The sequence below is a fragment of the Eumetopias jubatus genome, unplaced genomic scaffold (genome assembly GCF_037043125.1).
Source record: "Eumetopias jubatus isolate StellerSeaLion01/CBP00866 unplaced genomic scaffold, mEumJub1_p1.0 scaffold_5, whole genome shotgun sequence".
In the NCBI taxonomy this organism is placed as follows: domain Eukaryota; kingdom Metazoa; phylum Chordata; class Mammalia; order Carnivora; family Otariidae; genus Eumetopias; species Eumetopias jubatus.
Window position 1 is genome coordinate 42,704,222 of NW_028274811.1, and position 27,807 is coordinate 42,732,028.

General features: G+C 41.0%; 1 protein-coding gene and 1 pseudogene across 3 annotated transcripts; both read right to left on the minus strand.

Moving 5' to 3' along the window:
• Positions 1 to 13,703: 13,703 nt before the first annotated feature.
• ACTBL2 (actin beta like 2) lies at positions 13,704 to 14,834 on the minus strand. 3 transcript variants are annotated; one of them, XM_028119144.2, is made up of 2 exons: positions 14,706 to 14,834; positions 13,704 to 14,579 (listed from the first exon to the last, which is right to left on the minus strand). In XM_028119144.2, exons 1-2 carry the CDS (start codon positions 14,832 to 14,834, stop codon positions 13,704 to 13,706), a joined length of 1,005 nt encoding a protein of 334 aa, XP_027974945.1. The 3 variants fall into 3 exon arrangements, with proteins under 3 accessions (XP_027974945.1, XP_087879765.1, XP_027974944.1); XM_088023639.1 differs by lacking the exon at positions 14,706 to 14,834 and having other exon boundaries at positions 13,704 to 14,383; positions 14,524 to 14,536; XM_028119143.2 differs by having other exon boundaries at positions 13,704 to 14,834.
• A 10,461-nt stretch (positions 14,835 to 25,295) lies between these two features.
• On the minus strand, positions 25,296 to 25,651 carry LOC148164347 (cytochrome c oxidase subunit 6C pseudogene; annotated as a pseudogene).
• Between the last annotated feature and the right edge of the window lie 2,156 nt (positions 25,652 to 27,807).

Sequence of the window (27,807 nt, forward strand, 5' to 3'; positions counted from 1 at the left end):
CAACTGATAGAATGGGAGAAGATATTTGCAAATGTCTTGTCAGATAAAAGGCTAGTATCCAAAATCTATAAAGAACTTATCAAACTGAACACCCAAAGAACAACTAATCCAATCAAGAAATGGGCAGAAGACATGAACAGACATTTCTGCAAAGAAGACATCCAAATGGCCAACAGACACATGAAAAAATGCTCCACATCACTTGGCATCAAGGAAATACAAATCAAAATCACAATGAGATACCACCTCACATGGCTAAAATTAACAAGTCAGGAAATGACAGATGTTGGTGAGGATGCAGAGAAAGGGAACCCTCTTACACTGTTGGTGGGAATGCAAGCTGGTGCAACCACTCTGGAAAACAGTATGGACGTTCCTCAAAGAGTTGAAAATAGAGCTACCTTACAATCCAGGAATTGCACTACTAGATATTTACCTCCAAGATTCAAATGTAGTGATCGAAGGGGCACCCGCACCCTAGTGTTTATAGCAGCAATGTCCACAATAGCCAAACTATGGAAAGAGCCCAGATGTCCATTGACAGATGAATGGATAAAGAAGAGGAGGTATACACACACACACACACACACACACACACACACACACACACACAAACAAACAATGAAATACTACTCAGCCATCAAAAAATGAAATCTTGTCATTTGCAATGACATGGATGGAACTAGAGAGTGTTATGCTAAGCAAAATAAGTCAATCAGGGGAAGACAATTATCATATGATCTCACTGATACGTGGAATTTAAGAAATAAAACAGAGGATCATAGGGGAAGGTAGGGAAAAATAAAACAAGATGAAATCAGAAAGGGAGACGAACCATAAGAGACTCTTAGTCATAGGAAACAAACTGAGGATTGCTTGAGGGGAGGGGGTGGAGGAATAGGGTAACTATGTGATGGACATCAAGGAGGGCACTTGATGTAATAAGCACTGGGTGTTATGTAAGATTCATCCGCCACTGAACTCTACCTCCGAAACTAATAATACACTATCCGTTAATTAATTGAATTTAAATTAAAATAAAATAAAAGTGTGCCCGTGAATGAAAAAAGGAGCCTGTGCCAGGGAGCTATATTGAACTCTTGAAGTTGAGGGTTGGGAGACAGGAATTTACAGAGCACTTCAGAAACCTAATATTAAACTTACAAAGATTACATTGTTTAGGAAAGGAAAAGACTTTATACTACCTTGTCTGTGTTCTCCTGACCTTTCAGAAGAGCCTGAGGGCTTTGAGGGGGAAGTGTGGAAGGTTGCGCACTGATTGTTCTAAAAACAGTTCCTGTACGCAGAGATGGATTTTTTTTTTTTTTTAAAGCTCTGGACTTGAGCTCTCTCTTTATTTCTTTGTTCCTGTGATAGAGTCCGTTGCTGTGATATGCCATGGGCACCATTTAGACATTTGACAATAGCATAGGTGTCCAAGTGTTTACCTTTTAGGTTTGGAAATGAAGCTGGGGATGGGAACGAGAGGAAGGAGAGGTGAGCATTAGGGACAAAGAAGATGAAGATGGGACGGAGACAGAGGTTTGTCCCTGGGCCCCCAGCATGGTTGAGGAGGGGAGTTTCGACCCTGTACTGTCCCCTGGCTTGCAGCTGCCATCCGAATCTGCACCCAGGGCTGCTTAGGGTGATTGCCCTTTTCACTACCCTGCCCCCTTTTCTCCACCGCATATGCTCGTTTATTTTCTTGGCTGAAGAGTTGGGGTTTTCCTGCTAACAGGATTCTTTCTGATCAGCTTTACTACCCTTGATTGTTTTCCCTTCTTGGAGTATTTCCATAGAAAGACATTTTATTGTATCTGTGCAGCAGATTTTCTTAGATGAGACTCCATACTGGAAATGTCAGACCGGATGGGTTGGGACAATGGATTGTGGGTGGTCAACCTCCCTATGGAAGGTTGGGTCTCAAGACACAGAAACTGGCAAGGATTCGAGACAGTGGCAGATGAGAGTTCCTGAGGAAGCCTGGCTGTTGGCCTCCCAGGGCTTTGTCAGACACGGTTCTCCTGAGCTACCTTATGAAACAAGCCAGACCACCACATCCTTTCTGAGATGAAGACCATGTGACAATGAAAGAGGATTGGATTTGGAGAGTTTTATGGACATTCTGTTAATGTAAATCCAATTTCCTTTACCATGGAGGATGTGGTTGGAATTCTGAATCTGTTTTGTCTTGACTTCAGATAGAATTCATTAAATTGATGTGCAGAGAAACTGTATTTTACATTTCAAGGACTGAATTTATTTGGAAGATATTTATTCTCCAGCAGAGTCCTCTGTGCTCAGCTCTCCTGTTCTTTGTATCTCCCTGGCTAGGTCTGTGTGTGTGAGCTCGGAGGAGATGGCTACTTTCTGCCTGTCTGGTTCATTAACATCCCTTTAGTGCTGGATTTAGGGATGATGAGAGGAAATACTGCCTTTGGTCTGCCCCTAGCATTTAACAGCACCCAGGGCAAGAGTACATCTGGAGGTGCACATACCATGTGTCCAAATATTTGCAAACTATAAGCCACATTATGCCCAAAGCCTGGCCAGCTTCCGGGTAGGGACCCCCTGCAGGCTGTTTCCTGGCACCAGAAGCCAAGGGAGAATGCTCCACTGGGGTCCAGCGCTACTTCCCAGGAACTGGAGTGATATTATAGTTCTGCTGGGGTCAGGTGGAAGCTGGGTCCATGCCCAGTACTCCTGGCTGATTGCTGGGACTGTCTGGACTCAGGACGGGAACTATGGACCAAGTCAAGCTCCTACAGAACTGGGAAGGATGTGTTGTCCTGCACTACATTTTTTTTTTCCCTTGGGGTTTTTATGTAGTTCTAGGCATTTCTGAAAATGATACTACTGGAGCAGAAGACAAGAGAGGGAGGGTGTACAGTGATTTGGGGAAATCCATCTGCCCAGACACATCTGATACATACTTTGTTGTTTCAACTTGAAACGAAAGCAAAGGCAGAGGCTATGATCCCCTTTGCCGCTCTCCTGCCATCTACCACGACCACCCCGCAGGGCCCTCTGGCCCCGCTGCAGCCTGGCAGTGGCTCCTTCCACCCACTCCCCCTCCTCCTTTACCTTTCCTTCACCCAACCAGTTACTAACCTTTCAAAAAACCTTTTTTCTGAGGCTAAAAAGAAAAACAATCTTTGTGTTTTGCACGTGTATGTGGGGTCTTCCAAAACAGAAGACTCTGACCAGAGGCCTCTTTGCCTTGTTCTAAGAGATGTTAGCTGCTTTGGTCCCATCACCTCACTGGCGTCGGCAGCCCTGAGCCAGTGTGAGGGCCCTGGTCCAGTTCCCTTCTCTCTCTCCATCTCTTCTCAACCACTGGAAGAGCTATGGATTTGCCTGCAGAAAGATACTGGGGATACTTATTTTGTTTTTTCTCTCTGGTTCCTGTTTACTCGAGGCATATTTGTGACCGTCATCAATAAATAGCATCCATAATCTTTTACCCGTGTGCCCGGCATGGTGCTCACACTTGGAGCATGCGATTTCCTTGAATCAGCCCAGTAATCCTATGAGATAGGTTCTACTATTAGATTTAGCTTACAGATGAGGAACCTGAGTTCTGCGGAGGTTAATTTACATGTCCGAACCCACACAGTGAGTAGTGGGTCTCACCCAAGAGTCTACTTGCTACTCTTCCTCACGCAGCAAGTGGTTTAAGGTAGGACCAATAATGTGTGTGTTCCTCACGTCTTAGTGCTCATCAGTCCTGTCCTCTGATTTACCCCAGAGCCTAGGAGGGTGTCACTGTCGGTGGCTAGACAGACAGACAGCTATGATGCCTTCCTTCATTTCCTCAAGGCGTGAGGAAGAGTTGGTTCCAACATGACTTCTTGACCGCAGGTTAGTAACCTAGTAACCTAGTTACTGAGTAGTACTACATTTGTCAGTGTTCCGTCTTTTTGAATAACTTGTATTACTACCTGTTTGAGTTTACTTTGTCTTTCCTGGTCGCATTCTGGTTTTGAAACCAAAAAACCAAGAGCTAACATTAGATGGTTTAATACAACGTGCTGTCATTCTAAAAGGGCTAGAAGCTCTTGTGAAAAAGAAGTCATTAAATGCTAGGAACACATATGGCACACATAATTAAAGGGAGCTGCCCAGTTGTTTACAGCTTGCCTTGTGATTTGGAGCAAACTCAGAGGCTTTAGAAATAGGTCTCTACTTTTCTGAAATGGGTGTTTTGTATTATTCTGGATTTATTGAAATTCTAAGACTCTTTCAGGAAGCCAGAAGAAGGAGTCAGAGCACATTTGTATGCACTCCATCTGGGAGAGTAGAGAAGCCACCAGAAGTCAATTTCATTTTCTCTTTTCAATTTCTCATCTTATTATTCTAGCCAAGGACATGGAATGTCTTGCTGGATTGGACAGATGTATATATTGACTCAGAACTGAGAGATACAATGTGTCCCTGTCTGAGATTTCTAAGGAAGTATTGTGATGAGATTTTTCAAAGCACTTAGCAAGTATAAGAAGTGGGAAGTTCCATCATAAATCCAGGAGCAAAGACTAAATCATTTTTGGAATTGTCTGTACTGAGTGAATTGAAATGATAATGTTGATCTGGTTTTTTATTGAAAACTCAAGAGTTTTATATAGTGTCAACCTGTTTTATATAATTTCCTTGGAATTTTCCTTTTCAATTTGAAGTGCTCAATCTGTTTTGTTATTTAAATTCAAGCCTAATCATGAAGGGTTGAGTTATTTCTTAGTTTTAATAGACTTGATTTTTTTTAGTGGGTAGTCCTATTATCCTTTCTAGAAAGATTCTACATAAGAGTGCTTATTTATGCCATTTTTCTTTATTTTTTGAAATAAATATAGCTAAATATGTTATACCTCATTTTATTACTGTTGCCAATGTATAATTGGTCAATTTATGAAAGACTTAAACAAAGACTTAGTGGAAATACTGCAGATTTTCCTTTGGAAGAAGATGAATCCTTTGGGTTATCTCTACTCTTAAGTCTTGTTGGAGTTATATTAAGTTACTCAAGCATATTCCCTGGAATGGCCTGATATTTCATCACATTTTAAAGCATGTGTTTCCTTTCTCAAGCTGTAAGCCTTAATATTGCTGGGGCTGGAAATAAAAATTTCAAATGTCAAAAATTTCTCACACTGTATTTTCAAAGAGAACAGACTTTACCGATGTGAGTGGTTGATGCTTTAAAAGTTCCAAGCAAATGTTCGCTTTTAACTGAAATTCTATTCCATCTGCCCAGTGAATTCATGTGAAGCATGTCACCTTCATTCCACAGTCATTCTTCCCTTGGTGTAGGTCCTTATCTGAAAACCCAGGAAATGTGCCCCATTGAACAACACACCAGACAGGAATTGTTCAGTGAGGCTGTAGGTTCCATTCCCCAAAGTATTTCTCAAGGGCTTGGGGAAGGGTGAATTCTCTAGGTTTTCTAGAGGAATGTAATTGGGGAGAGCATATGATCAGTCTACTCTGTTATTCCTATCTTGGGAAATCTTTTGACTCCTACCTCTATATTACAGTATGGAACTTCTAGGATCCCAGCTCCATCTAATAGGGTCCACCACTTAGTCCATGCTTCCATCAGTTATTGTGGCCACAGCTAGAGCCACCCGCCAACTATTGAAGCTATCACATTAAATCAACTACCCTCACTAGGAAAATTCATAAGTATAACTTCAGCCTGATGTAAAACTATGTTTTTCCCTCCTTAGCATGGCACTGTTTATATCAGATTTTTCTCTTTGCAAAGAGTAGAGCACCCTTTGTACACAGATTTCCAAGATTTTTCTCTAAAGAGACTAGCAAAGTCATAGAATTCCTTTTTCTTGCATGTAAGCTTTTTCCTCTAGATTTTGACTTCAGAAGTGAGCACCCTCAGTCATGTTGGCCTCTGACTCTAGGTCTAGAAATAGTAGGAGTGACTATGGTGTGGGGTGAAAGAATTGGTGTGCTGGTTGTAGAGCGTTTGCTCCTTGCTATCTATTCTTTATCTTCTCTGTCTTGCTGTGTGCTTTCATAGGCTAACCTCTAAGGATTACATCACCTGGCCTCCCGTGACCTTTGGCTTTTTATTGGTTTAGATCAGTGGGAGGCAGAGGATCCTGGGGAGTGAAGGGGAGGAGAGTTTAGAGTTTTTATTGTCCCAAATCTTTCTTCTTTTGCCAGGGACTGTATTCTTCTATAACTGTAGTTCCTATTGGGTGGTCCTCTTGCCTGACAGCTCTCATTGGTTCTGGTCACACCGTTCTGTTTCCTTGCTCCTCTGGGCTTAGTGATAATGGTGGCTTCCTCTTGGTGCTAGCATTGGTTGCCTCATCGTCCTTAGTGCTTCCTTAATCCTTCCCAGACCTCTGTAAATAGTTTTAGATTAAATTCTCTTCAGTTGAAATCCTTTGGGTATTCTATATGTTACCTATAAGAACCCTAACTGATAAAAGTAGCTTTTCCTTCCCAGCTACCTCCGTCAGTTAAGGCTGTTTCATTCATGTCTGTGCAACCAAATGATAAAGGCCTCACTGGATGAAGAAAATAGGTTGCTTTGACTACAATGGGGTGTGGCTGTTGGATATTTGGGGCCTCCAAGTTCTCAAATCCTAAAAATTCCACTCCAATTGTTAGGGGGTCCCATTCTTTTCCATTATTGCTCAAATTTAACTTGAGAGGCCTACTGAATGTATGAATTCAATCATTGGGATTCGTTAGTTAGGTACTTCAGTCTTATGTCTCTATGAGACAAAGATTTTTTTAGCTTAGTTTGTGCTTTGATATATCTATCTAGTGATTTGAGTTTGTTGTTCTTTCTTTAAAACTGGCTGGAGCCAACAGAAGAAGCCATCCACTTATCCACACAGAATTACTCATATCTTTTATATTGTTCCATGACAGGAAAAGCCTGGTCCTCCACAACCTTGTCTTGAAAAACACTACATTTTAAGTGATTCCAGGGAATATTTTAGTGAACTATTTCTCCATTGTTTGCCATGAGCTGCAAGATTCTCTTTACTGAACATTAGTGGGATTTTTACTGCCTTCGGCCTGAAATCAGGCCAGATGACCAGTCCTAATTTGCCCATTTCTTTAAGGGTCTATAACCTGCAATTTCATTCCCTGATATCAAAATATGTTTCAATCAACATGCTTGATTTCAAGTAAGAGAAATTGACGTTAGATAGCTTCAGCCAGGAAAGACATTTTTGGAAGGATGATGAGATAACAAATTCCTTTCCTGGAAAATGGACAGAAACTACTAAGTAAAGGGTTTAGAAAATAAGAAAATTAGCTGTAGTCATGGCAAAGTAATAGCCTGTTTAGGATTCTTACCATGGGACCATCCATAGCCATTGATGGCTTCCCTATGTCACTGAGGCTGTGAATAATTTCTCAAGAGTTCTTGCGTTTTTGGGTCACTTTCTCAGGTTCCAAGTGTCAAAATCTCAAGATGGAACTCTGATAGACAGTTTAAGCTGTAGGTGCTAATGAATGAATATGAGCCTGGGCCTTGCCTCTCACCAGTATTCACACAAAAGGGAATTCTTGCTAAAATAAAGGAGCATTCAGTTACTGGTCAGCTAAAAATCGAGACAAAAACCAAATGAAACAGTTTGTGTCTGCTGTACTTACCCTGTGTACCTGACTTTGTGCATGGTAAGAGTCCCTCTGTGGGGCCCATGTTTGAAGAGCGGTCAAACCGACTGGCCACAGTGACTCCAATATGGAAGTATTCACAACTCAAATTGGGGATGGTTTAAACTTTGTGGTGGGAGTCATTTATAGTCTCAGCTCCTTCTCTTCCTTTCTTCCTTTTCCCCACTATACCAGTTGTTGCAAAGGTTTGTTGATTCATATTTCATGCTACCATAGTGATTTATAATTTTGTTTTTTATTATTTGTAATTTTGGCTGATTAGAAAAAAATCACTAAGTGGCATACCTAGTATCAAACATTAATAAAGTAGCACCAAGACCAGGTAAAGGGGAAGAATGGTCTTTTAATTGTTATTTTATTATTTCCTTCTTTTTCATTGATAGAATTTTCTCTGCTCCAAATTTTGTTTCCCTGAGTCCATAGAAATTTAAAAAGTTGTACATTTTGTATTTGTTTTTGCTGCAGATAATTTCTTCCATTTTGATAAAGTTGGCTATTCAGCCAAGGATGTAATGTTTTGATTCTCATCATTGACTTAGTGTCATTTTTATAATAAATAGGGGCATGTTCTATATTTCTTCTAGCATTTCACCACCTCATTACCTAGAAGTTATAGATTTCACATACAATAAACTGCTAAATCACTCTGGTAACTGGAGATTTAGAAAAAGCTGATATTTCCATGGAAACCTTTCATTTATGAACCATAAACAGTGTGGATTGCTCTAGAAGATCCCAGCATTCCCACTGGTGAAGATAACTTTGTCTTCACTGCTGAGGCCAGCTTTTCCTTTATTATCCAGAAATGGAAAAAATAAACAATGTTGAGTAGCTACTATTTCTCAATTAAAAGAAGAGAGAATGATATCCGGGGACATTCTGAGTGGGTCATGAAGAACATGTAGGAGCCATGGAGTTAAAATACCACGTTAGTGTCTCGCTTTTTCTGTTCACCCCCACCTATAAAATAGCTAGGAAAGACTTCTCTTAACCATAATATACTCATGAAGGGGATATGAGCAGGAATTTTAATCCCTCTTGATGGGCCTGTGTATCTTCTCCTTCATTCACCAGACACTGTCTCACATGGTACGTATATGGTTAGGAATGCCTCATTCCTAATTCCGTAGAGAACAACTTGGCTTTTGACTTACATGTTGTCAAATAGCCAATTAAATAAGATTTTTATTTTTCAAGTGGTGTTAGGGTGTTGCCTAGATAAAATATCTGTCATCCATCATCTCATACTAGCACATCTGTTGCCTGGATTTAACTGAACCCAAAAATTATAAGGTTGTTAGGACAGCATATTTGGAATGGGATGAAAAACAAAGCAGGCCACTCATGGAGGCTCTATAGTCTTTATTACTTATGGTGTTAGCTTTAAAAAAATGACAGCTATCGTTCAGACAGGTCCTTTCATATTTAAAAAGGAAGTCTTAAAGTATCAATTAATTTTAATGAGCGGTCTCTCTACTGATATGTACATATATATCCCTAAAGACATTCCAACTGTACTTATCAACATCTGGAAGCGGTATTGGGCAAACCACATGCTTAGCTTCTAACTTCAAAAAGCATTTTTTGAAAGGAATCTTTTGTAAATTCTGGAAGGAGCCTGTGAATAGTTACCAGAAAAGCATTTCAATATATTATAGTGTTTGCATTATTAGGGAGTCAGATGCCTAAAACTCAATTCTGGAGTGATTTGGAGCTTAGAAAACAAGAGAAAAATATCAGGAAGAATGCAAGTAGATTAGAAGAGCTGAATATACTATTATATTCACTGAAGGGCTTCCTTCCTTCCCTCCCTCCCTCCCTTTCTCTCCCCCTCCCTTCCTTCCCTCCTTTCCTTTCTCCCTCCCTCCTTCCCTTTCTCCCTTCCTTCCTTCTCTCTCTCTCTCTCTCTCTCTCTCTCTTTTGGCTAAAATGTCAGCAGCTATATAGCTAGCACGTACTCCAAAAGATAAAGTTGACTAATGCTTTGACCACTCAAAAGAACAGGAAACTTTTATTGACAAGAAAAACTTTAAAAATACTGATCTGCATATTGAGAAGCATGGGAGAAGTTGATGGGACAGGAAAAAGAGGAGAGGAAGAAAGAAAAAAGAGAAAATATGCCTCACAGGAAAGATAACACCAATAAAAGTGGCAGACACTAGCAGACAAAGCGCTGAGACTAGGCTGGTAAGAAACAGATAAGGTAGAACCATGTTGTTTACGATGTACATCAGAATCCATGAATTCACTAGTTTATTTATTCCAACCATATTTATTGAGTTAGTACTATGTTCTGGGTACTAGGAAAATCCTAGAAGCTTCACAGGTAGATAAATACTGTCCCTGTCTCTGTCCTCCAGGTGCTCATTGATGGGTAAGAGTGGGAGAGTGTGGATACATGTTATATGTGCAATGCCAAAGGCATGAAAATGATACAGTGGGAGCTCAGAGGAGTAGCTTGTCACTTTTCTTTCTTTCTTTCTTTCTTTCTTTCTTTCTTTCTTTCTTTCTTTCTTTCTTTCTTTCTTTCTTTCTTTCTTTCTTTCTTTCTTTCTTCTTTCTTCTTTTCTTTTCTTTTCTCTTTTCTTCTTCTTCTTCTTCTTCGTCGTCGTCGTCGTCGTCATCTTCTTCTTCTTTTTGCAAAAGAGAGAAGGAAGACTAGAAAAGCCTCTGTAGAAGAGGTGACAGTTGAATTGAGCCTTAAAGGATATGTGCTTCTTTACAGTTTCTAGCATAGTCCAATGGAAACATTCAAAATAAGAATTAATCCCCTACCAACCAGTGATCATAATGGTGCCAGAGCCATCTAAGATGAATGTTTATGTTCAGTACAACTCATATGTGCTTTAAGACTTAACTCAGTGACTCCCTCTACTCGGTGAACCATTCTTTGATCACCTGGCTTGAACTGTCCTTATTTGAATTCTCATAGTACTTAGTACCTTCGACTGAGTTTAGACCAGGAGCCACCCTGAGATCATATGACTTTCTACTGCACATAGTTTTCCCCCACTACTCAATTGTTAATTCCCTAAGGTTCTTGAAACATGTTTCTAGTAAAGTATGGCATATGACATTGAATTTATAGTTACAAAATGAGTGAATAAATGTAATAAGGCCCTTGTCACCTCAAAGGATTATTCTTTGATTATCTGAAAAATGTAATACTCATGTCTAGCCCCTTCTGTAAATTCTCAGAATTGTGAATGTAAGGCTCAGCCTGCATCCTAGCATGGCTTTATCTCACTACTGAAAAATAAGCACATCTGAAAGTTAGGGAAGAGTAGTGTCGATATTGACTTTGGATCATGTATGCTTTCAGGAAAATGTTATCTGTGAGTGGGAAGTAATGGATTTTTTGTGGGAGGTGGGAATTGTGGTGCAACTCCAGCCCTAGACTGCTACTCAGGGTTAGAGTGGGAATCACAATGGTATGAAATTCATTTGTGAAGGTTACCTGAGTTGTCCCTCCTGGTGAACTACTGGTGGAAAACAAGTCAGTTATATTATCTAAATAGATGGCATTGACTCTATAATATGAAGTTGTGAGATGGAATGTTGCCTCATTAAATTCATCCATTAGCCAGTCAATGTTGATAAACAGGAGAATAGCCAAAGACCCTAGGTTTAAATTTTTGTTTGCATTATAGAATTTGTATTTTCATCTGGTGATTCAGAGCTCAATAGTTCTCTCTTGGAAGTTCACCTTACCTGTCCCATAAATTTTCTGTGCACGCTGAGGTATGTTTTTTCTGGTAATTGGGAATGTAGGTCAGAGTGTTTGTGAGAACTACTTTGCAAATGGAAAGTGTTGCAGTGTATATTATGATAGATATTATTATTGCCATTACCTCTGCCTACTAATTACCTGAAGACTAGTTCATCCACCAAAACCTAACTTTTTAATTGAGATTACAAGGAATTTATAACCTTATCTGACTAGCCATCTTTTTTTTTTTTTAAATTGCCTTTTAATGTTTACATGGTCAAAAGTACCAGGTGCAAAATTATAACATACAGATGAATAGGTTACACATACAAAAAGTGATCCTCTCTGGATTGTTCTACATTTCTTTAGGAAGGATTGAGGGGAAATAACACAGACATGTAAGTATGAAGTAATTTTAATTTATTTAAAATTAATTAAAGGAGAAAGGAAACTTCAAGTCTTATAAAATAAGGTGCCTTTGGAATTAGTTTTGGTTAAAAGCATTTTTTAAAAATTGTGTTGTCAGATAAAGGAAATAAGGAACAAGTAAATTCTTTAACAGTTTTGTCTTAAGAAAAAATGCTTACAGACTCCAACTTAGACTTTTAAAATACAAGTATCAACTTCCCAACTAAAAGGAAAAAAGAAGAAATTACTCTTTCCTGAGAATGTGATAATGCCTTAGTAAGCAATGCCCCCAAATATTTTACTTTTTCAGAAAAAAACCCTGAAAGATATAAATAACTCTGTTATTCAGATAATCAGAAATCATAGAATAGATTGAAATAAATATACTGGTCCTTTAGATTGGTTGAAAATCATCATTGGGTTCATTAAAAATTTTTAGAGATTGTAGGAAGATACACTAGTATTTTCTAACATGTCAGTATCTTAGAGATACTCTGCATGAAGAAGTATTTGTAGTTACTGGACATATTAAAGCAGAATTATTCTAATCTTTCAAAGAACAAAATTGGAATTACTATCCTGGTGTTAGAATTTATAATTTAGTAAGAAGCTGTAACTATGCTTTCCCATAATGAAATCCTTGATTAGAGAAATACCCAAATTATGGACTACAGAAATTATTCAAGATGTGTAATGCTAAGAAATAGAAATAAAATTTTCTTTATCAAACCATAGCATGATGATATTAATTTGCTATTACATTTCTATTTTATTATTTACTTATTTGAGAGTGTGAGAGAATCTCCAGCAGACTTGTCTCGGGGCTCAATGTCACAACTCTGAGTTCATGACCTGAGCTGAACTCAAGAATTGGACACAACTGACTGAGCCACCCAGGTGCCCCAACATTTCTATTTTATTTTATTTTATTTTTTTAAGATTTTATTTATTTATTTGACACACAGAGATAGAGGGAGAGAGCACAAGCAGGGGGAGCGGCAGGCAGAGGGAGAAGCAGGCTTCCTGCATGAGCAGGGAGCCCGATGTGGGGCTCGATCCCAGGACCCTGGGATCATGACCTGAGCCGAAGGCAGTGGCTTAACCAACTGAGCCACCCAGGTGCCCCCAACATTTCTATTTTAAAAGTTAGGCATTATCTGTAGTTTTGCTGTTTTACAAGTGGAATGAAATTCATTAAGTTAGACATTAAAATATGTGTTTCACCAGCAGAACTCCACTCTGAGGTGAAAATTTAGTTGATTTATAAACAACATTAATGGAATATTGGCTGTTTCATTATGCTTATTTAATAAGGGAAACAATTAAAATATGTAGCTACTAAAACAGTGACTGTTGCGGAGTTAAAAAATTTCCATTAGCTGTTTAGACAGCCAGATTTGTCAGTGTCTTGTAAGATATAATATTTTATTTCCCTGGTGCTTATGTATATCTGGATATTATTGATCCATATAATTCATTATCTCTATACAAAGGAGAAAAACAAAACAAAAATACTGACTAGTAAGACACGTTTGCTAACATACACATTTTTATAGGGTTACATAGCTTATTGTTAAATATTTAAAGCACGAACTAGTTTTTAAAGCTTGGAAGTGCTAGTTATCCATTCTGAAAGGACATTTCTCATGATTTTACTCCTGGTCACTCATTTTCATTTAAGCAGGACAACATTTCTTTGAACTCTATAGGTGAAGAAAATAGAATACGGAATCAGAATTCTCCTTGAGTTGATAAAGGTCAAGATGTAGTCAGCTGGGCAGGAGCCCACAATACTCTAATGGAGATCAGTTTGCTGGTTCTACACTAGCAAGAGCAGAGTATTTATCTTGACTCAATGGAAAGTGGATAAAAGCAGTACCATCAGTATGACCTAGAAAAGGAAAAAATGTAAACCTATTAGCATGAAGACCATTCAGAAACATTTTCTATGAACTATGGGAGGACCAGCCTCATCATATTCCTGCTTACTGATCCACATCTGCTGGAACGTAGACAGGCTGGCCAGAATGGAGCCCCCAATCCAAACAGAATACTTCCTCTCTGGGGGAGCTATGATCTTGATTTTCATGGTGCTAGGTGCCAGGGTTATGATTTCCTTCTGCATCCGGTCAGCAATGCCAGGGTACATAGTGCTGCCTCCAGACAACACGATGTTGGCATATAGATCCTTGCGAATATCTACATCGCACTTCATGATGGAGTTGAAAGTTGTCTCATGGATCCCACTGGACTCAATGCCCAAAAAGGAAGGCTGGAAAATGGATTCAGGGCATCGAAAGCGTTCATTCCCAATGGTGATCACTTGCCCATCAGGAAGCTCATAGCTCCTTTCAAGCGAGGAGGATGCAGCAGCACTGACCATCTCTTGCTCAAAGTCCAGGGCCACATAGCACAGCTTCTCTTTGACATCACGAACAATCTCCCGCTCGGCTGTGGTGGTGAAGTTGTAGCCTCGTTCTGTCAGAATCTTCATGAGATAGTCAGTCAGGTCTCTGCCAGCCAGATCCAGGCGTAGAATGGCATGAGGCAGGGCATAACCTTCATAGATGGGCACAGTATGAGTAACCCCATCCCCAGAATCCATCACGATGCCGGTGGTCCGCCCCGAGGCATAGAGGGACAGCACAGCCTGGATAGCCACATACATGGCCGGTGTATTGAAGGCCTCAAACATGATCTGAGTCATCTTTTCCCGGTTGATCTTAGGGTTGAGAGGTGCCTCGGTGAGGAGGATGGGATGCTCATCCGGTGCCACACGGAGCTCATTGTAGAAAGTGTGGTGCCAGATCTTCTCCATGTCGTCCCAGTTGGTGACTACTCCATGTTCAATGGGATACTTAAGGGTCAGGATGCCTCTCTTGCTCTGAGCCTCATCCCCCACGTAGCAGTCCTTCTGGCCCATGCCGACCATGACCCCCTGATGCCGGGGACGCCCTACCATGGAGGGGAACACAGCCCGGGGGGCATCGTCACCACCAAAGCCTGCCTTGCACATCCCTGACCCATTATCTACCACCAAGGCAGACAGCTCATCATCAGTCATGGTGCTGGCTGGAATCTTCCAGACAGGTGAACAGACGTTAAATACAGAGTAAATAGCAGACGACGGTGTCAAGGGAGAGAATGAACAGGCTGAAACACTCTAGAACTGCCTTCGGAGAGGGGATACTGTGCTGAGATGATAGGTATTTAAAGGTACACCCTGGCCCCACCCATGTCCTGCCCCACCAGTTCCCAGCATTTCTGGGTGGGGTTGCCTTTGAGGTATTAGTAATGATGATGATGATTATATAAATCACTAGTAGACCTTCCTTCATAAAGAGAAAATTGGCTACCAAGTGGCCAAATCTGAGGTTACTGTAATTAGGCAACCCACACATGGTTGTCAGCATGCATTGGCTCAGTCTCTAGATAACAATGCTGCTGCAGTGGGGGGTGTCAAAGCAAGATGAAAGAAAGCCAGTGTGAGGTATGGGAACACTGCTGGGAGGACCACTCCCTGCTCCTCATTTTACCCTCTGGGCCCATTTTCTCCGCACTAGTTTTAACTTTTCATTCTTAATATATTGTTCTTATGAGGAGCCCACTGCAGAAAACTTCACCTTTTGAAGATCTTCTTTCCCACTAAGGTCCTAATCCCACAGGATGTCGTCATGACTGGAATTATTTTAATGGATGAAAATAATAAATGGCCAAGGGTGGCCTGACAGCCGTTTGTGTTGTGCAAAATCTAGGGACATTTAATAGACTTCTTATCCATCAGAGAACAACTAAGAGCAATCAAGTGATCACTAAAGTAACCCACTTCAGATTTTCTTTCTTGATACAAATTCCCAACAACCAAATTATATTAAGCACTTACTATGCCCAGAACTTGGGTTATTGGGTCCATGTTGACTAAATAGAGGCTCAATGACTAACTGTGTTACGTGATTTATTAGATAAAATGCAGATTATAAAAATTTTATTTGTAATAACTCTTTAGTTGTACAACAATGAACATAATTAAGTGATAAGATAAATTTTAAAATGATGTATTTGAGCTGATCTTTAAAACAGTTGATCTTCAAGATTCATGTAATGTATTATAACATCATTCCTCTCTATGGTTATGAAAATGTACATACTTAGAATAGTATTAGCTTTCCTTCGATTTTAGGATATACAATATTTACACCCTGATCCTTTCCTAGTAATAGTTTGTTTGCATTTTATTTTCAACATAAAGATATAGATAGTCTAGTAAAATGTGTATCTAGGAACAGCGATTATGAAAGTTCATTACTTTGCTCCCATTGTGCTATGTAAATAGGAGATAATCTCCCTGTCATCTCTTCTAAAGCGAAGCAGTTTTTCATGCCCACATCTGTGTTCTCTGTAATCACCTTCATTTTGGTTAATTAATGAATTAATTAATTGTCACTTTGTAACAAGTAGCAGCAGCCCTGTAGTAGCTTGACAGAGGTGTACCTTCTAGTTCAAGGCCAGGAGAACTAGCTGGCTGGTGTCTTTGCCCACGAGCCTCTTGGAGAATCATGGTAACACCAGGCTGTGAGTGTCCAGTCCTCGTCTTTGTGCACAGCTTGAGAGAGAATTATGGAATTACTTTTCTCTGTGTTTTCCCAGCCCTTTTCCTTTAATGTGCTCTCAGAACCTTCCTGCTGACAATCAGTTATGGTAGAATGTGTTTCACTACAAAATCCATAGTTTTGGTTTTTTTCTGACCAGGATTGTTCTATCGCTTAATTTTTTCTGTAACTGCAAAATCAATTCCTCCTTCAACAAAATTAAACAACTCACCTTCAAACCTCCACACTGCATGGTTTTGTGTACTTCCTTTTCATGTAGCACAAGCAAGCTTTTGATTAAATGGTATTTTATGGCTATAGGATGATACGTCTGGAAACGCCTGTTTTTTGTTTTTTAGAGCCGTAGCAAACTGCATGCACATCCTACAAAACTGAAAAGAAAACACATTGCATTTAGAACCAGTCACCATTTATGACTCTCCAATCTGGAATACAGAACAAAGCCATGTCAGCGGAGAAGCCCATATGGTACCAAGTGCAGCCTTTAGAGTCTTTTACTGTAGTGCTCTCCTTAGAGTTGCCTTTGAGCTGAGACTTGTTTGGTAATGAGACCACGCAGCGTAATTGATGCTTGAGAGTGAGGCTGATGTGTGATTTTGCTGGAAGACCTTCTAACCTCTGTTTTAATTTTGGTGTTCCAGAAGAATTTTTCATCAATTATATATTCTTAAAATAAGCTTAAGTTCTTTTACTTAACCCCCAATAATAGAAAAGGGACATATCATAATTTAGCAATCATCTAAAAATGTCATCTGTTGGACTACCTAAAATTTTGAAAAGTAGTAAGAATTTGTATGAGTGAGATATAGGAGATAGATTTACAAATACTGGGCTCTAGGGGGCTGTTCCTAAAGGTGATAGGTCTTCTAACTGACTGGAATTTATGAATGCTTAGTTAGTTACCTACATCTAAAACCTATGGGGGCCTTCATGACGAACTTTTGGAAGCCTAGAATATCATTTTCTTTCACTTTTGCCTAGTTTGACTATTACACAGCTATACAAACCCCGAGTAAGGCATGGGCATGAGCATGAGCATTGTATGTAAGGGTAACAAGCTGAGGTGGTTTGAAGCTGTGCCCTAATCCTCATCACAAGCTTCTCATGATCTTTCCTTTTCCAAGTAATCTTGGACTTATTCAATCCACAAATCTTTAATAAACCTGCTGGGCACTGGTGATATATTGGTGAATAAAAGCTTGCCCCTATTTTTATAGAGCTTACTGTCTTGTGGGTGAAAGCCACATCAGAGCAAGTTAACTCTGGTCGCTGCTCATGGATACGAAGCAGCCATCTTGTGTTCTGATGGGCACTGCCTACGCTGCACCAGTTGTTAAATGTTTTGAATATCATTCCCCAATTCACAGGTAACAGGGCACAATGTGGTTGATGTATACAGAGAAGGAGCACAGAGTATATAATGGCGGAGGGATGAGCCCTTGAACCTGGGGTTAGGAGGAGGGAGAAGGAGGGGCCAGGACCCCTGGGCTGAATCTCAGAGGGTGGGCAGGAGGTTGCTGGTGGCTAGTGGAGGGAACATTGCAGCATGAGTACCACCAACTTGGATAAAATCAGAAAATCCAGAATGTATTTTGAACTAGTTATCTTCACAAGGATCAGCATGGTTTTGGAATGGGAGTCTGAATCTTAAAAGGCAGGGGGAAGGGAGGAGAACGCTAGAGTTGGATGTAACTTTACCTGTGGGCACAGAAGATATGATTAGGGACTCCTCACACATGTGCCCATAGAGGTCATGCCTTAGTGATTCTCTCCTATCCCCAGACTCTCATCTCTTAACCATAACTGCTGAGATTGAGAGTATTGATGAGGTCCTTTCCTGCCACCACCCTGGGGATCCAATTTAGAACATTGAGGTCAGCTACCTTCTTCCTTGGTTTTTATTTGATTCTCTCCTTGTGACCCACATTCTTTTTCATCCTTTGTAGCTTTTGCACACATGTCTACCTCTCCCAGTGTGTAGATTGCTCTGAGAAGCTCCTTCATCTGTGCTCTGTTCTTAGTGGAGATTTGATACTTGTTTAATAAATTAATATGTGGATGGGTAGGTCATAAGATTTTTTAATTACATGCTCTGATCTATTCACTGATAGGCATAGCTGACCGTGTTTTACAAGTTAAAAAATACATTTGTTTTATGGTTAAATACTATTTTATTTATATTTCATATTGATGAAATGACTTAATCATATCTTAGGGACTGTAAATGTTCACGCAGAGAAGTCTCCAACATAGGGTTTCAATAATCTCTTAAAATAAATCCACCAATAATAGTTACTGGTAATAGTTTGTAGTGATTTGCTGTTTGTTCTAATATATAGAACTTTGTAAAAATATGAAAAATTAAAAAGTATAACAACCTCTCACCCAAATAAAACCTGACTGACTGACTTTTTTAAGGCAGGTTTGGGCATGAAGGAGAAAGAAGTAGCTTTGGTGATGGGCATATTGGCCAGTTCCAGGAGGCACTTGGAAGGATAATCTGAATGCAGGAATTGTTTCTGTGGTATAGCTGACCACAGATCCCCAGCCCCCAACCCATGCTAGACTACTTTCTGTGAACAAGACCAAATTCTACTCCCCAGGGTGAGAGGCTCCCCACTGATGTTTAAGGACACTGGATTTCATGGATTTGGATTTTATGACCGTACTTCCTAACTCTTAACTTTTGAAATATGCCATAGGTCGGCTTTTGGCTAGTTTGATGTGTAAGAAAGTTGTTAAGAGGAGGAACGGATTCCTGTGTCGTGGATGAACCTCTGAAGATGTCTTGACGGCTGATGTGAAGCACATACCATCTAAGACTGAGACAAGCTCCAGGTTGTTTTCTGACTCTGAAAGGTGGAGAGAGTAGCAATAAAAACTGTCATTACTGGGTCACCTGGGTGGCTCAGTTGGTTGATCATCCAGCTCTTGGTTTCGGCTCAGGTCATGATCTCAGGGTGGTGAGATCGGCTGGTGTCGGGCTCCCTGCTGGGCATGGAGCCTGCTCGGGGTTCTCTCTCTCCTCCGTCTGCCCCTCCCTGTCCTAAAAACAACAATAACAACAACAACAAACTCTGATTGCTGATGACTTAGTGTGTGCCAGTTTCTGTGCTGAATGTTCCACTTGCACACACCAGTTCTTTAATCCTCATGACAATTCCTTTTTTTAAAATAACTTTTTAAAAGATTTTATTTATTTATTTATTTATTTGAGAGAGAGAGAGAGCACAAGCAGGGCTGAGGGTCAGAGGGAGAAGCAGACTCCCAATGTGGGGCTTGATCCCGGGACCCTGGGATCATGACCTGAGCTGGAGGCAGATGCTTAATGACTGAGCCACCCAGCCGCCCTCCTCATGACAATCCTTACAAGGCACCTAGGATTATCATCCCCATCTTTGAAGGGTTAAACTAAAGCTTAACGAGTAAACTGACCAAAGGTACACAGTGCTACAGGCAGTGTCAGGATTTGAACCCAAGTAGATAAGTTCTAGAGCTTGGGCTGTGCCTGACGATGGGCTACAGGAAAGGGTGCAGGGCATCTGACTGGCCCCTGGTGAGAGAGGAAGCTGGCTGGGATTGTGCCTGTGAAGTCTTTGTACTCCCTGCTGGGAAACATCATCTTAGAGTGTCCAAACACCATCTGAGGGTGGAGACCAGACTGAATGTTGAAGTCAAAAGAAGAAAACTGAATACAATCCTTGAGCACTTTACCAGGTTCTTGTGTGTTAATAATAGGAATATCAGGACATCGTACTCTCTAAATGGGAAAAAAAAAACACAAAGGAATGGTGAGTTCATGTTTGGACTGAGAAAGAAAGACATTTACAAATAAAGAGGCAAATCTATTATCTAAAATAAGAAAATAGTATGAGAGTGGTGGGGGGTGGGAGGGATGGGGTGGCTGGGTGACACATTGGGTAGGGTATGTGCTATGGTGAGCGCTGTGAAGTGTGCAAGACTGTTGAATCACAGATCTGTACCTCTGAAACAAATAATGCAACATATGTTAAGAAAAAAGACAAAGAAGAAGAAGATAGCAGGAGGGGAAGAATGAAGGGGAGTAAATCGGAAGGGGAGATGAACCATGAGAGACGATGGACTCTGAAAAACAAACTGAGGGTTCTAGAGAGGAGGGGGGTGGGGGGATGGGTTAGCCTGGTGATGGGTATTAAGGAGGGCACGTTCTGCGTGGAGCACTGGGTGTTGTGCGCAAACAATGAATCATGGAACACTACATCAAAAACCAATGATGTGATGTATGGTGATTAACATAACAATAAAAAATAAAAAAAAGAAAATAGTATGAGAGTGATTTCAGGAGGGAATAGTAGTGGGCCATTAAAAAGCAAAAACTAAATCAAGAAGGCAAGTGCATCCTTTGGATTGCGGCCACGTGGGAAGTGGAGCCTTTCAGGTGTCAGTTTTCAGACCCCAAATGGCATCGTCCCTAAACATCCAGATTTGAGCATGACATGCCAAGCGTGAACAGTAGGTAGTATGGCGAGGACTCTGGTTTAGGAAGCGTGGTGAGCCTTGTAGGCATGAGGGTTTAATGTGTATATTCTCCAGTGGTCCCTGAAGCCGGCCAAGAGCAGAAGCCAACCAAGATAGACAGGGAGTACAGGATATAGAGGTAAAGGTGGCAAAAGTTGAGAATAGTGAAATATTAGGCCAAAATAAAGGCCTTAGTGATCAGACCACCTTAAAGAATGTGATTTAGAGTGAAGGTTAATTCACTGGGAGCTGAGATGATTGATTGGGTGGAAGGGAAGATCTTACTGACAGGGAACAACTATGAATGCAAGTGTGATCTGGGGCTGGAGAGATCAGAGGTCCACAAGGCTAACTTAAAGAGTCCATGGTTTCATAAAAACACAAGAAACCAAACATGAAAAAATGCTCTGCAGTCACTGACTTGTGGTTGCTGTTAATTCTTCATTCTGGTGAACCTGCTTTGTGACTACACAAGTATCATATCTGATTTCTTGCACATTTTCATTAAAATCATCTACAAGCCCTTGCTTAGTTATAACTACACAGTGGGATTGTGGACAGCCAAATACCATAATACAACTAGTCTCTCTTCTCTGAAAGAGTGCTTGCTGCTATGGAAATGCGCTGTGCTGGGCAAAGTGCGTGGAGGGTGGGTGATGTGGGGTGAAAAGGCTCATTCAGGTTGGGAAGCTGCGTAATTCACTTCCAGGGGAGAACTTTTTGACTGGTAGGATATGACTCAATGTAGTTTTTTCTTTTTTAAGCCAAGGGAAGTGCTCTTTCTGGAGATCTCAGGAGATAGAGCTAGGAAATTATTTCCAGCATCTGGAACTAGCAGGGCCTCCTGAGAGTTTTCTTAGTTATCCCTTTGCTGACAGCAAGGCTGCATGTTATCTCTGGTCAGAAAAAGGATGAATGGGCAGGCTGACTCTTCGGGCTGGGGTTCAGGAGAGGAGGGGAACGGAGCTTATAGAAAAAATAGGAAATCTAGATGAAAACAAGCGCACTGGAGTATCAGAACTTAGAACCTGTCCATCGACGGTTTCTCTTCCTTTAGTTATCATGTCGCCAAGTACAGGAAAAATAACCTGGAAGAAGCTACAGAAGAGATGGCACTACCACTTGGTGCAGATTCTGGATTATTCACTGGGGCCAGACCTTGATGTAATACACAACAGGTAGACTAGGGCCCCAGGCATTACCTTGGTCTCTAGAGTGTTCTACAAATGCTTTTGAATTTTTAGTTTTGAATAGTTGTTAAAATAAGTAGATTTCTGAATTCCTGCTTCTCTTAAAAAAAATAAGATCAAACAACATTGGACCTTATTCCCAAGCTACAGCTGTGTAGCAGCTCCCTGCCTGGGAAGAGGTAGGAGTTCTCCATTCTCCTTGGCCCCTACAGCCCTGTAGCACTGCTCCCACCCTACTCCATTCACGCTCCTTGTAGGCTTGAGAATTTAACGTGTTGTGAGAAACTAAAGAGCAACATGCATTTTGGAGGGGTAAGGTGGGGTGGGATGGGGAAAAGGACAAGTGGAAACGCGTCGTATGGCCCCTTCTCGTTTGGGAGATGGTTTGGTATCTGCAAGAGAGGAAAAAATGGTAATGTGGCTGAATTTGTTAACTATATGACACATGCCCAAATGTCACACTTCCTCTTAAGGATTTCAGTTCAAAAGATGGTAGGGCAGGAAGAGAGTTTCTGTTTTTCCTTGTTTTATTAATGATGGGATATGGTGGAATGGGTTTGCTTTACAGAAGGGAGAATTTTAACTAATAATCAGAAGAATATTGCTGAGAATATAATGAATTACAACTCCGTTTCTGGGAAAGTATCTCTCTTGCTGCCTTGAAGGAAAAAATCAAAGGTCTGTCTCTGGGAATTTTCTCTTGTTCTGGTTGGATAGATTGAAAGAGACCAAACTGGGTTTTTAAATGATATTATCACATTCCGGGCATTTTTTTCCCTTTTTCTTTTAAAGTAGGAAGGCTACCTTTATGAGGGAAATGGATGCATTTTGTCTTCTTCAGATCACTTTGCTCTGAAACTATGGGTTCTTTGACACTCAAAGATGCTATAAGAAAAGCATTGGTTGAGGCACCTGGGTGGCTCAGTCGGTTAGGAGTCTGCCTTTGGCTCAGGTCATGATCCTGGGGTCCTGGAATCAAGCCCTGCGGTTGGCTCCTTGCTCGGCGGGGGGCCTGCTTCTCCCTCTCTCTCTGCCGCTCCCCCCCTGCTTGTACTCTCCCTCTCTCTCTGTGTCAGATAAATAATAAAAATCTTAAAAAAAAAAAGCATTGGTTGAAGCATTCAGAGTAAGGCCTCCTTTTGTTACATGAAGCTACAAATGGAATCCAGGGCCTAGCTAGTGGAATATCAGACTTTGAGATTAAAACAAAAGAGGAAGAGTTCTTTTGTTGCTATCCTTGGTTAAAAACTGGTATTTCTAGCTTTAACCAAAAAAGAAAGAAGAAAATAAGACTTCAGTTTAGATAAAAGGTTAATTAGAAGTACTGTATAGAACATAACAAATGCAAAAGAATTCAGGAACGTTAACCCAAGTCAAGATTTGCCAAAGAAAGTAGAGTGACAGGGGAGAGATATAAAGCAGAATTTTGTTCATTTTATGCAAATTAGACATTCATTTATGGAAATAAAAGATTAACATATGACTCACATATGAGCTTGTCACTCCTTGCTCTAAAGCTTTTGAGGACTCATTCGTTACAGAACAAAGTCCATACTACTTAATATAGACTTCAAGGCCCTGTATTATTTGGCTCCAACCTAATTCCCTAGCCTGATATTTACCATCCTCTCCTCCCGCCATCCATGAACCGGATGCTCTAGTCTTCTGGATTAATTGCTATTCCTGTTCCTTGGACCTGCTGACATTGCTTACTCCCCTGGGAATGTCCTCCCCACCTTCTCCGTCCTGTGCCGTTCCATCCAGATGCTCACCGGTTTCCCCAGGAGGAATTAATCTCAAGTGCCACAGCAGTTAGCTCATATTTCTATTGTAGTTCTTATCCCTTTCTGTTTTGTCTTATTTTTGTACATGGTTGTCTCCCTTACTATACTCTCTAGATCGTGTTCACATTGTATCTCTAATAGTGCCTGTAACAGGGCCTTGCAGCTTTAGTTGTTTAATCATTGACTATTGACCTGTACTTCCATTGTTTATTTTTAAATAGATACTTGATTGATTGGGCTGTGTTAACATTCCCACATGTTACCTGTACAAGTTCTAACCTAACAGATCCAATACTAAGTTCACCAGCTTCTTCAAAGTGCTCTGTTTGGATCATTGGCCTCAACATTTTCAAAATCACTCAATTTTCTAACTTGTTCTTTTTGATTTAACCATTTTATTCTTTTTTAAAAATATACACTGTGGTATAATATCAAATTCTATTGAGTATTTTTTGAGATAATTTCCATTTTCTCATTTCTGGCCCTATTTGCCTGAAAAGTAGGAAGATCAAGCAATGATGCATCTCATTCCCAAATTACAGCTGAGTAGCAGCTCCTTCTCTTGGAAGGGGAGTGAGTTCTCCATTCCTTCTTGGCCCCCATAATCCTGTAGCCCTGCTTGTCCCCTCCTCCACTGGTGCTCCTTGTAGGCATGAGAGTTTAATGTGCTGTGAGAAGTCTAAGTTCAGGCCTTGGTTACTCATGGTCAGCTAAGTTCCAGAGAACTTTGCTGACCACCACTTCCAACTCTAAACCCTTCTGAAGCCCACTGCCAGCAAACTCTTAAATCATGTTTCCTGAAGTCTCCTAGGCTCCAAACTTGCTACCACATAAAATCTGAACCTCTCTGCCTTGCTCGGTCCTACAATAACTACCAAAACATAGTGGCTGAGAACACAGTTCTAGAATCTGGCAGAGCTTGGCTTGTCCCCTCACTTGCTAGGTCTATAAGCCGTGGCATTTCAGAGCTTCCAAGAGCTTCCTCCTGTCTGAGCTCCAGATAATTGTGTCTACCTCATAAAGTTGTCTGGGGTTGGCATGAAATCATGCCTATAAAGCGTTTAGCAGACTGTGTGGTTAAGGCGGGAATTCAGTGAATATTTGCAACAATCATTGCATTCCCCTTGACTCTCTGGGATGCCTGCTCAGCTCTGGTCACTTGTGCCTCCTTGCTGTGAAGGAGGGTGAAGAGCAGGCAGAAGAACATCCCTGGCGAGGATCCTAATGGGGACTGAACAAATGCTCTGTATGGGGTTAGGGAGTCTATGTTTAGCCTTAAGAAAAGGAAAGTTTGGGATGTCTAAAGGGAGGTGGACAATTGGTGAAAGACCAGGAAGCCAATACTGAGTGGTTTAAATTTTTTTTTTAACTTGTTAGTTGTTTATTTATCAAGACAAACTATTCCATAAGCCAATATTCGTGTTTCATAGTTCAGGAACACAGGTCAGTGACAGACTTCAATGGAACTCAACCCAAAGAAATTCTTTACATTCCCAAATCACTTTGCACTCTGAAAGATACCAGCCTTCTTCATCTCCTCAAAATCTTTCATGGAATCATAATTTCTGTAGAAATGTGCATATGCCTTCTTTCTTGGTTCGGCCACAGCAAACTTATAGAAAGCTGCAACCCCCAGGGATACAGCGAACGCTCCAACAATATGAAATCGCTGACGCTTGGCCAGAAGGCCTCGCATCTGAGGTTTTGTCAAAGCACTGGAAGTCATGGTAGTTATTCTCCTCAACACCAACCTCAAACCTGACGTCCTCCCTAACTGATACAGAAATGGACGGCCGTTCCAGCAGCGCGCAGGCGCAGAAGTAGAAGCCGCGGAAAGGCCTGAGTGGTTTAAATTTGATAAGCCAGTCAAGGATTGGTCATCCCAGGTGTCAGGAGCGGTTACACTCTGAGTAGAGTTGGAAGCACAATGGTTTTTCAAGACTCATTGATTTAGACAGTGTGTAAGCATGGAGAGAATAAGGCAAGAGTGTCTCTTACTGGTCCATGCAGGGTTTTCTTATTCCTGGGGTTTGGAGGCACAAGGTTCTGACCCCCTGTTGGCTTGATGCCCACTGGGTGGTGAGGCAGAGTTGAACATGGGCCCTTGAAGAGAGCAGGGAGGATCATGGCAGCCCATGTCGGCTTCACATGAGTGACCCCAACATCCGAACCATGTTCTTCTGCATAATCAGTGATAATTATTGGCAGAAACTAGATCTCTATAACTGATCTGTGGGCCATTAGTTGTCAGAAAAGGTTGTTGGCATTGTTTTGAAGCACCAAGTTCTAGCCTCTTCTTACTGGCTGCAGAGTCATTTACCTGTGCATCCAGGTCATTTTAGATACCATGCAATTTTGTTTCAAAAGCACAGACATTTGTTTATGTAGCTAGAAATTAAAACACTTACTGAATATTTTCTAATTTGTGTCTAAGAATTTACATATAATTCATGAGACTACAAAAATTCGCAATTCTGTGGAAATGATGGTTTGGGACATCAGCAGAGATCACATATTTATGTGTAAATATATTTCTGTATTTATAAATATACTTCCATTGTAGTCTTCAGATTATTTATTGAATTGGCTTATATTATTTGTCAAGGCTAGACCATACCATGGCACTACAGGATCTTGTGCAATATACACAAGAAACCTGCAATCATTTCAGATAGGGGTTAACATTTACACTTAGTCCTACTGATGGGCTTCTTGACTTAATCATGGGGTAGCAGGGAAAAGAGGAAAGAACACTGGACTGCCCCCAGGGCTCTGGATGGTTTCAGATTTTTCACTAACCTCCCAGGTGGCTTTGGGCAAGCCACTTAGCTGCTGTGACTTGTTTCCTTATCTATAAAATGAAGTGAGGAGACTTCTTGTTAATTCTGGCGGGTTAAACATATGTGTTTGTCTCCACTTTCTCTCCAAACACCACTAAACTTTGCAGTAAGGAAATAAAAATTCACTAAAAACAAGGACAAAGAGAGCAGGAGAGGACATCAGAGCAAAAACATTTTGAAAGCCGGAAAAAATGTGAATGAGTAGTAACTAAACTGATCTGAGGAAACAGAAACCTCAGCTGGGAGTAGGGGAGGCCCAGAGGCAATAATGAGTTTACTGCAGAGTCCCAGAAAGGCCCAGTAATCTGAGACCCCAGGTCCTTCTAAAACTGGGGGCACATTGGGGTCAGAAACAGGAAAATTGGCTACAAATATGGATCGAGAGCAGATATATCAAAGATGCCCTTCCTACCCCTGCCCCATATCTCTGGGGCTTCAGCTGGGAAAACTGGGCTGACTCATTTGTGGTCCAGATGGTCTTTTATTTTCCAGCAGGATAAGCCCAGGCCTTTTACTTGAGCTGGGCAGGGTTCCAAGAATGAGTGGAAACATGCAAGGACTCTTGAGGCCTAGACTTGGAAATGACACAGTGTCTCTTCTGTGCATTCAGTGGGGCAAGGCAAGTTATAAGTCTAGCTCAGATTCTAGGGGAGGGGTAGGTCCTACCTCTTGACGGACAGAGCTACAAAGTCATATTTGTTGCAAAGGGGGTGTGGATTCAGAGAGAGGAAGAGATGTGGCCGGTTGTGCAGACAGTCTACCGTAAGACAGAATGAGAATCCAGTCTTCAGACTTGCTTCCTAAAAATACAAGGTCATATGCAAAAAAGAAAAAAGAAGAAAAAAGGATGGGGGCGGAGAAGTTAAAACTTACACAGAGCATTAATAAAAACAATAACTGTGGAGGCAGGCAGCTTATTGTGGCTGGGGCCTGTTATGCTGGTCGGAAGTCAGAGAAAGTTGAGCAGGAATGTTGGTAAACACATGAGAGCAGGGCTGCTAGGGACCGGCCCGGTGCAGACAGAAGTGGTGTTCTAAGTCAGTGTGGCTGCCCGAAAGGTGCCACAGAGGCAGCACAACCTGCCAGGACTCAGAGTCACACAGGTAGATGTGCCTG

Excerpts from the sequence above, each read along its gene's own strand:
- ACTBL2 (XM_028119143.2), bottom strand. The coding sequence starts at position 14,834 with ATGACTGATGATGAGCTGTCTGCCTTGGTGGTAGATAATGGGTCAGGG.